Source organism: Podarcis gaigeae (genome assembly GCF_964106915.1).
Source record: "Podarcis gaigeae genome assembly, chromosome: 2".
In the NCBI taxonomy this organism is placed as follows: Eukaryota; Metazoa; Chordata; class Lepidosauria; order Squamata; family Lacertidae; genus Podarcis; species Podarcis gaigeae.
Window position 1 is genome coordinate 42,543,626 of NC_139679.1, and position 14,666 is coordinate 42,558,291.

The 14,666-nt window shown below is 39.0% G+C and overlaps 1 protein-coding gene across 5 annotated transcripts in view; it reads left to right on the plus strand.

Annotated features, from left to right (window-relative positions):
- The window catches only part of MYH10 (myosin heavy chain 10), a 71,108-nt gene that overhangs the window by 17,750 nt on the left and 38,692 nt on the right, over nucleotides 1-14,666 (plus strand). For 2 of the 5 annotated variants that reach the window (XM_083725772.1, XM_083725771.1), the window contains exons 4-9: nucleotides 3,131-3,158; nucleotides 5,339-5,441; nucleotides 7,999-8,028; nucleotides 9,201-9,218; nucleotides 11,638-11,730; nucleotides 13,475-13,538. In XM_083725772.1, the coding sequence (XP_083581898.1) occupies nucleotides 3,131-3,158; nucleotides 5,339-5,441; nucleotides 7,999-8,028; nucleotides 9,201-9,218; nucleotides 11,638-11,730; nucleotides 13,475-13,538 (336 nt within the window). The remainder of the gene's footprint in view (nucleotides 1-3,130; nucleotides 3,159-5,338; nucleotides 5,442-7,998; nucleotides 8,029-9,200; nucleotides 9,219-11,637; nucleotides 11,731-13,474; nucleotides 13,539-14,666) is intronic. The other 3 variants (XM_083725775.1, XM_083725774.1, XM_083725773.1) reach the window with 2 other exon arrangements.

Consider the following 14,666-nt stretch of genomic DNA (forward strand, 5'->3'; position numbering starts at 1 on the left):
TTGAATGAGTTTCCTGTAAACTATATTGCCACGCTGGGGTCATGATTAACCTAGTTTCATTGGCATTGTTATTAATAGTTATTTTTCAAGCTGTCCAGTATTCTCACACACACATACTTCTCTGTATTGGTTTAATGACATAGCACAGTACTAGGAAGGTGGGGGGTGTATTGTGTTCCTCCAGACAGTTCATAGCAATAGTATTTCTTCAGAAGATCCCGGGTTAGGCTGAGAGGTAGTGACTGGCCAAAGATCAGCTAGTGTGAGGATCACCAATCTGTTTGCCTGTGGCTTCACAGACACTCACAAAGGTCTTCATTCATTTTACCTGTGGGTGCTGTGTTGGTGACCCTGTATGATGCGGGAGATGGGAATGGCAGAGTGATGCAAAATAATTGCTGCAACTAGAAGGGCCTGCACTGTTGCATTCTGGTTGGTTTGGAAGGATGTTTGTGGGTGAGAGAAGTGGCAGGGGTGGTTTTCCTACTCTCCTTATGGCCCAGCTTGCTTGCTTGCTGCCTACCAGCCATGTGGAGCTGACAGCAAACACCTTCCTCCTCCCATGAAGGAGCTTGCACTTCACTTATGGAGATATTCAACTGGGCTTTACTTCACCCGAGTTCTATAGCACTGCAGATTAAAATGAAAAATGATTCTTTATGAAAGGCTATCCTTTTTATTACCCTGTTACAGACACATGAGGTGCACAGTCTTTCTTTGTTCAAGAAACAGAAATGTAGAAACTATAAATAATTAAAAAGAAGGAAATAGCTTATGATGAACTTTAGCAGGTAAATCCTGTCAGGTAAATTCTCATTTAAATTTCCCCCCACAAAGCTTTTCTGATATCATTCTTCTAGAAGCATACTTCCTTGTGAGTTTTTTAAGTATTGAAAGGCCAACATCTCCTTTTCTGCTGTATCAACACAAAAGCAATTTTAGCTGCTCATTGTGGTGAGGAGTGTCCTAGTCCCCAAGTCTTACTTATTTCAACTCAAAGCTCTTTAAAGTTATAACTGACAAAGCAGTGTTGGTCTAAACCAGGCACCCCCAACCTGCGGCCTTCCAGATGTTTTGGCCTACAACTCCTATGATCCCTAGCTAACAGGACCAGTGGTCGGGGATGATGGGAATTGTAGTCCAAAACATCTGGAGGGCCAAAGGTTGGGGGTGCCTGGTCTAAACACTTGGGTTTTTGTCTTTACAAGGCTTAATATTAAACACTGTCCTCTCCCTCAAAAAAAATATAATAATTTTTTAAAAACTGAAGAGCAATGCTAATAAAGAGGAAAAAATGGAAGCTGCTGCCCATGCATTGATGGTGAATTAGAATACAAATTGTAATAGTAAGTCTCCCTTTGCCCAAGATTTTTGTGGCTAGTGAAGAATGAATTAATCTTCTGACCACTAGGGAAATTGGTGGAAAAGCTCATCATAAGTTGTGTAGCACAATCTACTAGTTATTCCAAAGTATCTCCAGCCATTTACTTTTTTTTCCTTTCATTATTTCTATTTTCTAAATTACCTCAGAAGCCCAGTCCAAACTGTGCTCTTCTTTTGCTTCATATTCGGCTTCTGGCTCAGGTTGCAGTCTGCTGTTGGTGGCAGAAATGAGGCAAAAGCATTCTAGCAGCCTTTATAAATTTTCTTTAAAGGAAATAATGCTTAAGTTTCCATCCTTTGCTCTGCGCAGACATAGGCAGCCCTATAAATTATCTGCTGCTGTAACATAACCATATTTTTGCGTTCCATGAATGTCAAAGTGATGTGTAACAGCTGCATTTATTTCTGCTTATTGTTGAATGATTCCCAAAGGGTACTACGTTAGTTTATATCTCTGTGTGCTTTTCAATATGCTAACATTTCTTCTACAAATATAAGTTTAAACATTAATCTTTTTAAGTGGATAGGGCTTGTATCTGACATGACACATCACCTTTAAGGCAATATTTTAAAATTACGAGTTTTCATTTCAAATCTTTCACCAGCTGGTTATGTCAAAAACATATACATTGTATGAGCAGTCCCTGGAAAAAAAAATGTATGGTGAAATGAGACTTGGTAGTTATATGGCTGGTTAGCACCTCAATACCAAACTTCAACAATACTTGCTGAAAGAGCTCTTTCCAGAGGAGGCTAGGTTGTATAGTTGTTCGAATAGTTATTTGTCTTTGCTTTGCTTGCATATGAGGTTTTCCGGCCATTTCGGCAGTCACAGGCTGTACCTCCTATGGTGCCTTTGTGAGGTCACAGTAAATACGCCTTCAGAAATCCACAATGCACAAGAAACTGTTTTCTGTTCCTGCTCAGTTCCTGTTTACACTTGCTCAGCCCTCTCCTACACTGAACACACACCTCTGAAACATGCCCATATTTTATTAGATGCCAGGACTGAGGCATCCACACTCTCATCTATTCTTAACAATGACCTGCTTTCTGAGCAAATACAGTTGCAGCTAATATAGGCATTTCCCACTGGTGGACTATTTCGTGCTCCTGTCTTTTTAAAAAATGCCATAACTATTCTGTGTTATGCTTTACCCCTAAGGCAGCCACTTTGTGTGACTGGTGCCCATGGCACTTGCTCAAAATTCCAAATTTGCTTACTTGTCCCCAAAAGGCTGGTAGCTCCAAAGGGGGGGGTGTATGGTAGCCATGTTGAAGTGGTGACATTCTTGTCTCTCTACTGTAGCCTTATACAGAGAACCCTTTTGTCAGCGGTAGTATAAAATAGCGTGCCTTGGCAGCATATAGGTCAAACCTTGTTTGGTTAGTACCTTGTATGACCTTTGTTTAAGTTAACAGCACTTTCAGGCTCAATTCAGGGCATGTTTTAACCTTATAAGTCTTCCATAGTTTAAATCGAGGGTGCCTGAAGGACTGCATATATACATGTGCCTACACTCACCTTGTCTGGGTGATTTGATTTAAAAATTAGGGGGGTTGTGGATGGATGTTACAGTGGTGAGAATTAGCGTTTGGATAATATTATGGTTCTAGCTATTCCTGGTAACTTCTTGTCACCTTTACTCTCCCTCCTCTCAGGTTTTCTGTCTCTGCGTACCTTCTTAGCAAAATATGTGCACCAAAATGTCAATCATAATTTTTTTTGTTCCCTTTTCCTTTGCAGATCGTGAGGACCAATCAATTCTTTGCACGTAAGTAAATAAATTTTGGAGCTTAGCTTTGTTCTGTGATAGTGTGATGACTACTATTTGTCAGATTCACAGGGAACAGGGGCTTCTAAGATGAGTTACACAAGAGTTAACATTTAACTTTATTCACTGAATGATTTCACGGGTAGCAGAGATCATTATTACCAAACTATGTACTGCAGTTCCTTTGCAGGAGGCAGGCTGTGGCATTCCTGCTTTAGTAGGAACTGGATCTAGTGTGTCCAGTGCCTTCATGGAGGTGAGCTTGGAACTGGGAACTTCACAGTTCACTGCTTGCTCTCGCAACTGTTATTTTAGCTCCTGTTGTGAGCCAGCTCTAGCTGCCACTTGCTACCATGGCTTTAGGATGGATTAGGCCAGGCATAGGCAAACTTCGGCCCTCCAGATGTTTTGGACTACAATTCCCATCATCCCTGACCACTGGTCCTATTAGCTAGGGATCATGGGAGTTGTAGGCCAAAACATTTGGAGGCCCGAAGCTTGCCTATGCCTGGATTAGGCTATAAATCTAAGCATATCATTCATGTGAGATCTGGAAGAATGACATCCAGCTATTTAGGGGTTTAGTGAAGGGCAGTAACCCCACTTCACACTACTGTATCTGCACCATTCACATGGTTGCCAAGGCAGTCACTGTCTTTTACCTCAAACATCTTTCATTCATAATTCACAGATTCATAAGGAATACGGAAGTCAAGAGGCCAAGGCACTGAAGATACAGGGGGAGATGAGAGGACTAATGAGGTCTTCAGTCTGTCTTCTGAGGATCATTTGTCACATAATAAAACCAGTGAAAAATGTAAAAGTTTTGGGTTAGTCAGTGGGAACCCCATACGTAACTAATAAGTTAATATCGGTGAACATATGTCTCCGGTATATAACAAGTCTATTTGGCAGTGAAATGTGAAAATCCAACATCAGTCATGGAATGATCCAAAAGTGTTCTAAAGGCCAGGAGTGTGTGTGTCCTCTTTCATCAAGTATTCCTATTCCAGGAAATCTTGTATAGTTCACCATCTGGCAACAATACACTATTGGGGGGGGGGGCAGAGAATTAACTTCAATTTCAGCTTTGCAGCCACTGCTTATAAAGAGAATAGAACCTATGCTTGACATGTTGAATACCTGCTTAAAGTTATGCTTTTTTTCTTTTCATATATGTGCAAGCTAGATGGACCATATGAAATTGATTATAAAAGAGCAGTAATTTGGATATTGTACATGAAGTATTCACCACCTTTTAGCCAGATCTTTTAAATTCTGTTACTCAACAAAGCATAAGGAAACTTAGGGCTCTTTCTCAAGTGGCTACTTCATATGCAGCAATACATATTCATGTTTGAAGAAGTCTTATATCGGGCAACTTGAGAATGGTTGTGCAAATTTATATATTGTTCCAGGAGATTCCTTTTTTGATTCTCAGCGTGTATGTCACTATCTCATCTTTCCTTTTTCCTAAGCAATTGAAACAGGAGTGACAAATGTTTTGATTCTTGCTATGCTTCAGTTGTCAATCTTAATGGTTGCAGGACAGGACTCTTGGATCATAGCATCCTACAGTTGAGTGGTGAGGGAGACTCAAATGGTATTTCCTGAGTGGCAAAGGTGACTTCAGATAGAATTGTAGAATTGGAAGGGACAATGAGGGTCATCTATTCCAACCTCCTGCAATGAAGGAGTGTTTTGTCCAAGGTGGGGCTTGAACCCACAACCCTGAAATTGAGTCTCATGCTCTACTGACTGAACTATCCCAAACTCACTAGAGTTTTCGTTCTTTACCATTGGGTGACTGAAGAGTGCTTTTAGAAGTTAGCTCGGAATGTCTGGTTTTCATTATTTAAAACCTACCATCCAAGTTCTTACTAAAATACCTTGAGTGTATTTTCAGTTGGAACAGCAAACTGCCTCATTGACAGGGAGAGTTCCTTCAGTGAGAGGTGCTCTCAATACCAAGTGTATCTGCTGTATAACAGTGGTTTTACATAAAACTCACTACTGAACAACTCAATTCAGCATCTTTTCACATCTCGGGAACCAGAAAGTACCTTGCAGTTGTCCAAATATTGCATTAATAAAATTATCCTAGACATTAAGTTGTAGTGAAAGCCTGATTGTTGTTTCTCTTCCACAAATCTAGCTTTAAATTATGTGTGTTCTTTCAGAGGTGAATCAGGTGCTGGGAAAACAGAAAACACCAAGAAAGTCATTCAGTATCTTGCACATGTTGCTTCCTCTCATAAAGGAAGAAAGGACCACAATATTCCTGTAAGTTTCACATGGTATTTCCTTAATTTGCAATTGTTGTATTCTGTAAAAACGGATAATACCTTGCTTTGAAGTCTGCTTCCGAGACCCTGTCCATGATAAACAAGTGTTGAAAAACAGGCCACTTAAAGTTGGAATCAGTTTGTAAGCACTGCTGTTTGCTTCATTATCCATTCAACAAAGAACTTGCTTTAGTTTAAGGGAATAGCCACCTAATAGTTGTGTTACAATTGCTCTCTATTAGAAGTTACAAAGCATAAACAGTTGGATGCCAACTTGGTAAATTATGTGTACATAACAACCCTCTTGCTGTTACAGTTGTCTTTGGAGACGATTCTGTAAAATCCAGTATGTTGTCTTTGGAAACAATTCTGTAAAATCCAGTCTTGATATAATGAATTCTTAAAATAGAAATATGTATTGTACAATACACCATTGGCATTAGTTTTTGTGGTCCTATATGCTAAGTTCTATAGCAAAGCAAAACATGTTCTTGAATGAAAATTCCTTGCCCCACTTTTGTGCTCTCTTGGATATTGCAATGTCTCCTTAAGTTCTTGCTGTTAGCATAAGGATTTTTGTGATGCATATTGGAGCTGTAAGGAGGCCTTCAAGTGATCCTGTACCAGATACATCATGCTATTGCTTTTAGCGTGCAGTTGGCTGACTGCTATTCCTCTAGATGGAGATGTGCCCTGTAACTGGGGACTAAAAATTTAAAGTCGTTGGGCATTTAATAGATATAAATCCTAGGAGTCTTTTAACTCTAGCACAGGTAACTTTTAAGTTTTCAGTTCCAGGGACCACCTTTAACCCAAATATGCATTTGGGGACCCATTTCTTAAATTTTGTAATATATATGTGCATCCGAATAGTCCCAGCTGTTACAACCCACATTGAATCAGGACACAACACACTAGTGGGTTCCAGCCCACCACTTGAAGACCCAATACTTGAGCATACCCCAAAAAATGGAATCCAAGCAAGGATTATTTATGGAACTGTCTTGGATCTCAAAGGCTAACAATGAGTTTTGTGGAGCAAAATCTACAGCAAGATGAAGTATAGGACATAAAACCAGTCCCTTCCTCTGTTGCTGGGGTTTAGTCCCATACCAAAATGGTATCTGAGTACACACTTTTCATGTTGTTCAAGTGAATGAATGGTTGGTTAACCCTTTTTGGCAGAAGAATAATGAACTTGGGATGGTATTGTAGTTGGGTACAAAACATACCCTCTATCCCTGGCAGTCCATATCTTGGTTTCCACTAGTTCTGGTGGTATAGGTTTGTTGTGTACACTATATGTATGCACATGCAGAACAGATATACCTTTCCTTCTTTATGGGGAAGTGAGAAATGGAACACCATTAAATCACCTCTGAAGACACTGTGAAGGCATACCGCATATTGTAGCTTTAGAACTATTAAGGTATTTAGTTGCTACCCTCCTTTAATTCTGCAGCTTGCAACAATTAAGCATCTGTTTGTGTAACTTTCACCTGAAAACTCTCTACTGTTGCCCTCCAAAACTTTTTCTTGCTTTGACAAACAATTGTAGAGCACAGTGTTCTTCTTTAAACTGCTATTGCCTTATAGCTGTGGAGAAGGCACCATGTTTTGGAACATGGGCTTTATCTGCCCACAATATTCATTGTATAGTGCAATATAAATGAGTACTTGAGTTGTCTAATTGATGTCATAGAAGCACAGGATTGAATTTTTCACCACTGGTCTTAGCTGTGTTGCTTTCTATGAACCAATATTTGACATTGCATCTTTAATAAATAGGTTTTATTTAGCATCCCTTGTGTGGATAATCCAATTTTGATAAAAGGCATTATGGATAAAGAAAACTACATCTCGGTTTGTTGGGTTTTGGAATTTTTTTGTGTGGTGTGGTACCCGTATGTAAACTTTGGCAATTTGTGTGCTACTGTATCCCAAGTTTGGGAAATACACTAGAGTGATACAGAGTTCTGATTCACATATGGAGCTCTACATGTTGGTATTGTGTTTTCTTCCGAGTTAGGAATTCCCCTGCATGTGCAAAACATTGCACACATCATCTCACAAAAGATAAGAGCAGCTCTTGCATGCACACATCTGTATGCATGTTGGAGGCCCTGAATGCACAACAGGCCTGTTGAATCCTGGCAAAGGAAACTAAATACACTGCCTAGAGATTTCTATGTGATCCAGAAAATAAAAATTCTAGGTGGGGGTTTTTTGGTCAGAACCTTTTGGAAACATTGTATTTAATTATGTCTTGAGAGCAAACAGTGTATATTGTATTACCAATCTATACCTTTTCTAAAAGAACCCAGTATCAGACCTGGAGTCATGAAATAAGATTAAAAAGTACTTTTAGATCGTCAGCTTTCCTTGAATGAAGTTCACATTTAATTCTATCTGGCTAAAATTTAGCTGTTGCCATGATGAACATGAGTGGCTAAAGAAAATATACTAGCATGTATATGAGAGTGAAATCTTGGCAATGGATGGGAAGGCAAGGTCAAATTTGCTAACATGTGAATTTGTTTGTTTACAACAAACAGCCCGAGTCACCTAAGCCAGTGAAGCACCAGGCAAGTGTCTTTTTTATGCTTCTAAACTTTATATAGGCTTAATCATTCTTGTTTTACATTTTTAGGAGACTACCTGTCAACATCCAATATAAGTATACAAGTAATTTCTGGTACAGGCATGCAGCTAAGAGTAAACTTCATTATTGCACATGTACAGAAACACCGATATAATTGTCCTTTGAGCGTGCATATCACTCAGTGTAACTGACAAAGTAGTCAGGCACAGATTCTCCCAGATTGCTGGGCATTATTGTTCCATATTTTGCTGACTATGTGGGGAAAGCAGGAGTGTTTTAGTGCTAGATTTCCTGCGGCTCAGGATAAATCTGAACTGCAGTTGCCCTAGGGCTGGTACAGTAAACTCTGACTGCATAGATTCTTAGTTCTAGAGGCCAGTGAGGAAAGAGGGCATGCGAATCGCAGGACTGATTGTTCTGGATTCTTCTTTCTCCCCATTCTTTTTTGCCTCAAGCTGTCACCTGCCTAATTAAATAAGTGACCTATTTACTTCCCGTATAATGTCTTGAAGTGATGCCTTGTACTATGTACAGGCTTTGAAGTTGAAACTTAAGATTTTTTGAATGAGTAGGAGTTCGCTGTGACTCTCTCTTGGCATGTGGATTTTAGGAGCAGCCTAAGTACTGCTGAAGGTTGAACCACCTATGGTTTGGTATGTGGTTGACTGGTTAGCTATTTGGTCCAATATGTGACCTTCAGCAACTTTGGTTGTATTAGCAAGGGAAAGGCTAATACTGTTTACTTTCTATGAAAAAGCATACAAACAGATTCTGTTGTAGCTCTTCCCTCTATAACCCTTATGGGCCACTGCCTAATCATTAGGAGAACTTGAATGACTTCTTATCCATAGACTAGGGTAACTGGACAATAACTCTTCGAGTGCAGAGCAAAACATGGATGGGATCTCCTTGGTGATCCAACCAGATTAAACAGGATAAAAGTTTTTGCTACCTGGTGTCATATTCATCAGGTTTATTTTATACTGTGAAGTTGAAGAAGGGTCTGATAACAGATTTTCTATATTAAAAAGATGAGTAAACTCTCCTATAGGAACCCAATAAAGCCATTTTGTATTTTTAATCCCAGTGTGTTTCTGTAGGTTTCATAAGTTCATAACCATTAACATTCTGTTTCATTGTCATTTTGAACTGCAGAGTGGATCCCTGTTGTATGTGAGTAGCATGTAGCTCTTCTAGCTTCTCACCCCGCTCTCAAAATGAGTCAAATCACAGGGATGCTGAGAGCAAAGCCTCTCTTACCTATCATTACACTGTTGATTTGCATGAATATATTGCATGTTACCACACCTTCACAATATTTTGGATGCTTTTTCCAAGATCTCCCTGAATTTATGTCTGAAAGCCAATGTAGATCTTGCCTTTGGTTTCAAGCTTCTGTGATACATTGCAGAATAGGATGGTGGTCTCCATATACCTCTTGTCTGTTTCCTCACATGGGGCTGATGCATGACACCAAGACAAACGTGCCAGGCATTTTAGGGCCATAAGTAAGAATAACTAGGAAACCTATTTTGAAGTGTTCATATCAGGAATTGGGAACCTGTAACACTCCATGTTTTCTAGAGTCCTGTCATCCCTGACCATGTTGACTGGGGCTGATGGGACTTGGGAGTACACAAGATATGGAGGGCTACCAATTCCTCATTTCTGTGTTATAGGCAAGCAATTGTACAAACCTCAAGATCTGACTTCATAGAGACTAAAATAACAGATTAAACCTGTTGTATTGATCAGACACTTGGGGGGTACAAATGTATGTCTCTCTTCAGTGAAGTCTGAAATTTGATTTTGCTTGCTGAGAACAGCTACAGGCACACTATGCTAGTGTGCTTGGGCTGTAACAGGAGGTAGCATCAGTATTCCATGAAATGATTTATCTTCGCGTATTTCAGTTTTTTGTAACTGTCCAAACTGAGATAAACTCCGTTCTTAACTAGATGTATTCCTGCAGACTCCATAGAGCTCATTTCTGCAGTTCATATTGTTTACAAACAATTTATGACCTTTCCTGCTTGTCAGATGTGTGCTCACTTGAATTGGCTCTGAACTAGCTGTTTGAGCCCCTATTACTTGGTTTCTGTGTTTTGTTTTGTTTTTGTGCTTCTCAGTGCCCATTGAAAGGCATTTTGCTGGATAATCTCTTAGAAAGGAGGAACTAGCAAGAACCTGCCATGTAGAGTTAAGATGCAAAAGGCAACAATATGTTTCTTTGCTGTATGAAAGGGTTTTTTTATCATGGATATCAACCAGCCTTGCACTTCCTCTTACTATAGATAGAATGGTGTAGTCTTAGTTAAACATTTAGAAAAAGCATGTTGAAATTACGTTACAGTCTTCTGCATATACAGGGTGAGTCCTTTAAAAGAGGCCCCGTGGATACAGAGTACACATGTTCCATGGGGCCTCTTTTAAAAGACTGATCCTGTATAAAGCTCACTTGTTTAACTCCAACAGGTGAGTTAAGCACTTGCTTCTCTGAAACCAGTGAGTGTTTGATGTTAGCTGGATAAGCAGAGAATGTTCAGTCAAGAAACTAAGCGATAATTCTGTTCAGATAATGCACTTCTAAAAAGGTACTGTACAAACATTAACTAACAGTATGCAGAAATCTTTAACATACATATAATTGGGACCAAACAAAACCAATCATACTGTGAAGTATTGGTATTTCAAAGCAATTGAATGGAGGCCACTTACTGTTAGGTAACCTAGGTTCATACATTTTCTACAAACAAGATTGACTGGAAAAAGCAGACCTATTAGCGGTGCTAATATTAATTTTGCAATTATATTACAGATACAATTCCACTCTGCCACACACCTTTGCTATCCAAGACATGGCAGCAAAATCTCATCTTTCACCAACTTGACTCCTCATTGGGCTAATGGATACACACCGGTGTAAACATGGACAGCAGTGGGGAAAGAATTCTCCCAGACATGTCTGAGCTGGCAACTCAGACTTACAAACCTTTCTTAAAAACTGCAAAATTAGTTCTGTGTCCTGTGCTTGTAGCTGAAATACTGTTTCACCTCAAGTTTGAGAATAGCCAGAGCTAAAGCAACACTGCTCACTTCAGTCTAAAACAATCCTATAAGTTTTGTTTAGATGTGGGAGCAGAAATCTGTGCTGCACAGATGATTAGTTAAAATGATAAATGTCTACTACACAAAGTTTTTTTAAAAAAAATCTTTGTGCATTACTAACGTATACTTTGTCAGGCCATTTAGCTGCCCCAGATACTGATCTCAGTGGAAGATGGAGCATCATTTTTTTCTTCAAAAATTGCCTGAAAGGTGGCAGTTTGTCAACCCTGTGCTTTATCCATTAGCCCTAACGTAAATTGTATCTATTTCTTTAGTTTTTAATACCATATTTTCCAACTGTTTTTTATGATGTCGTCCATCTCAACTGTTAACAGCATTAAGCATATTTTGAAGATGCTGTATTGAGAAGACATATGGGGTCAAGGCAATTGAAAATGGAAACCACACCTGGGAAATTGTGCTGCTCTTGGATTGGAGTTGCCTAACTTTGTGTTTGTGTCTGTGGTTTGTTGTTTTTTTCCAGGGTGAACTGGAACGTCAGCTTCTACAGGCCAATCCCATTTTGGAATCCTTTGGGAATGCAAAGACTGTGAAAAATGATAATTCCTCTCGTTTTGTAAGTTTTTAAATTTTAAATTTAAACCAAACAACCTTAATTAAATGCTAAACTATTTTTTCTAGGCAGATCTGCTTCTAGGCAGAATCCCCCCTCCACTAATCATGGTCTTCAATGCCCAGACTTACACTGGGAGCAACCAAACTTGCATTACAAAGATACATAACACTTGGGCCAAAACAAATCTTGATTCAGGTGCATGAAATTTTAGATCATTTTTCTGAGTATATTCCAGCCCTTGTATATTCTCAGATAAGTACCAATGTCTGTGCCAGTTACTGGTCTAACAGTGCAATCCAATACATGCCTAGTTAGAAGTCCAGCTGAGTTGAATGGAGCTTACTCTGCAATGACTGGGTGTAGCATTGCAGTGTAAATGAGTCCATCCCCTGTTGTGTTGGTGTAAACATGCCTTGGATAAATAAGCAATTCCCTCCTGATTAAGTTCCATGTTTACCTATGATACATTTTTTTTTTAAAAAAGAGCTCAGTGTTAATTTTTCCATGAGCAAGTCATGTAACAGCTGAAGCTTACAACAGAAAGAACCAATTTGTTACCTCATTCTCTAGAAGAAGAGAGGTAGCAGCGTATAGTCACTCCGTTTATTTAGTTTATGACTAGCCTTCCAATCTTGCTTTCATTATAATATTGATGCATTGTAGACTTTAAATGACTACTACAAGTTGAGCATCAGTAGTATACCCCTGTAGGTGTGCATATGCAGTACATGCAGGTTAGAATGGTGGAGCAATAACCAGTCCCCACTCAGCCATGAAGCTCATTGGGTGACCTTGAGCAAGTCACACTCCATCTCAGCCTAGCCTTCCTCAGAAGGTGGTTGAGAGGATAACAATTGGGATGAGGAGGAGCATGTACACCATCCTTGGCTCCTTGGACAATATAAAAGGCGGGGCATAAATATCATAACAAAATAAACAAATAAAGTTTAGCATCATGACAAAGAGCACGATCTGAAAGTCCCTAGTTAAAATGTTTTATCTCAGCTGTGAATTCACTGAATGACATTGCGAAACACATTGTGGCCTACATCTTTTAATATTTGTAAGCACAGCCGAGAGGATGTAAAAAAACAAACAAGAGGCCTTTTCTTATAACTGGGTTGGGATGAGTTAGATCAACCAAATCTCAATCTGTCCAAAGTATGATGGCATTGCAGAGTAGAGTAGATGTAATTAGGCTTCTTCTCAGACGTACTATCTGAAACCTAACAGATAGGACATTGGCTAAAAGTTTGCAGGCTGCGCTGCTGTTTTGCTCAGTTTTTACAGGAGGCGCAAAGACGTGAATGCAGTAAAGTTTCTTTCCTGTAAAAGTCCTTAAGCATCTGTTTCCTATTACATTTTTCCTTTAAGTCTGCATTGATGTTGTGAACATAATCACTCCAATGGCTCTGGCACTATTTTTGTAATGAGTAGTTTAATGCAGTCCAGATGGTGATTTATTTTTGTATAGAAGTAATCTCCAGTAGTGAAGGTTTTAAAATTCTGATTTGATAAGAGAGAGTTCCTCCCCTGAAGGGGAAATGCATTGTGAATTATCTTCACCTGATGGAAGTGTAATAATAGTGATACACTAAGAAATGCATTCAAACATTGATTTAATGGATATAAAGGTAAATATAGCTGTAGTTGAGGGGTATTGCTGCTTCTCTTCTCAGTTTAAATAAACTTGGATGCATTGAATTTGTAAGGTAGTAATTTCTTATCTGTGTTTTTCCTACAGGGCAAATTCATCAGAATAAATTTTGATGTTACTGGTTATATTGTTGGGGCCAACATTGAAACATGTATCCTGTTCTCAGTAGCTCATTTGATAAACTCTGATTATGGGGAAACCCAGCCAGATGGTCAGGGTACAAATAATAAATTATTATTATTATTATTTTATTTGGGAAAGTGTATTGATGACTTGGTTAAAATACAGTAGACACTTCTTAAGTGGCTATGTTGGAAAACTTGGGGCTTATGCAGAAGTGCACTTCCATTATTGGTTTGTAGAATAAGCGCCAAATATGCACAGACCTTAATATTGAGGAAATTCTGGTGCATACTCCTGACTTCCAAGGTACACAATTTTTAAAATATGCCACAATAGGCTGGTCAACATTTATCCCAATTCTCAGTGCTGTATAGGCTCAGGTTCTGCTGAAGTAAATAAAGCTTCATCAGTTGAGTCATCTGAAGACCAGGTTACAAGGCTGTGTTCTGTCTTCGTATACACTGAAACTGCACCTGGGTGATTTTGTTGCTGGGAAAATTACCAATGGACTAGATATGATAGGAAGTAATTAAAATGAGTAACTACAGCTTTTGTGGCTGGTTATGACCATTGCACAAAGGTCTGCAGTTCAGAATGCAGAAAGTGGAAGATTTAGCATGGAGTTCTTGCAACCATTTTGATTGCTTACCACATTTTCCTCAAATCTACATATGCTGTACTTCCAAATTCCCTACTTTTCCCTTTCTGAAATCCATTCAGCTATTATAGCCAGCTTAAAAACAGTAGGCAAGCAAAATGCCAATTTCATGGTTGGAGACACGACACTTTGCAAAGCTCCCTGAAGTATGAACTTCCTAAGGGCCTCTAGATTCTAGAATCAGGAGAGGAGCTTGCCATATGATTCTGTCAGCAAATAAAAATGGAGCATCCAGGCTTCATGGACTCAGATGTTGTATATCTTGCTCCTTTCTGTTGTGTTGAAATTCACTGTTGAAATGCACCCCTATGCAAAATGGCATATATATTTCCTACACAATACTTACCCTTCCCTTGATCATCATACCTTTTTTTTAACACAAAATGTTTTTGTTCTGCCTTTTATTTCCTTTATAATACATACTTTTGAAATCTAGCTCCCTCATTTGCTCTTTTCACATTCCCACTCTATTTTCTTCCTTCAACCTTCTTTTAAAAA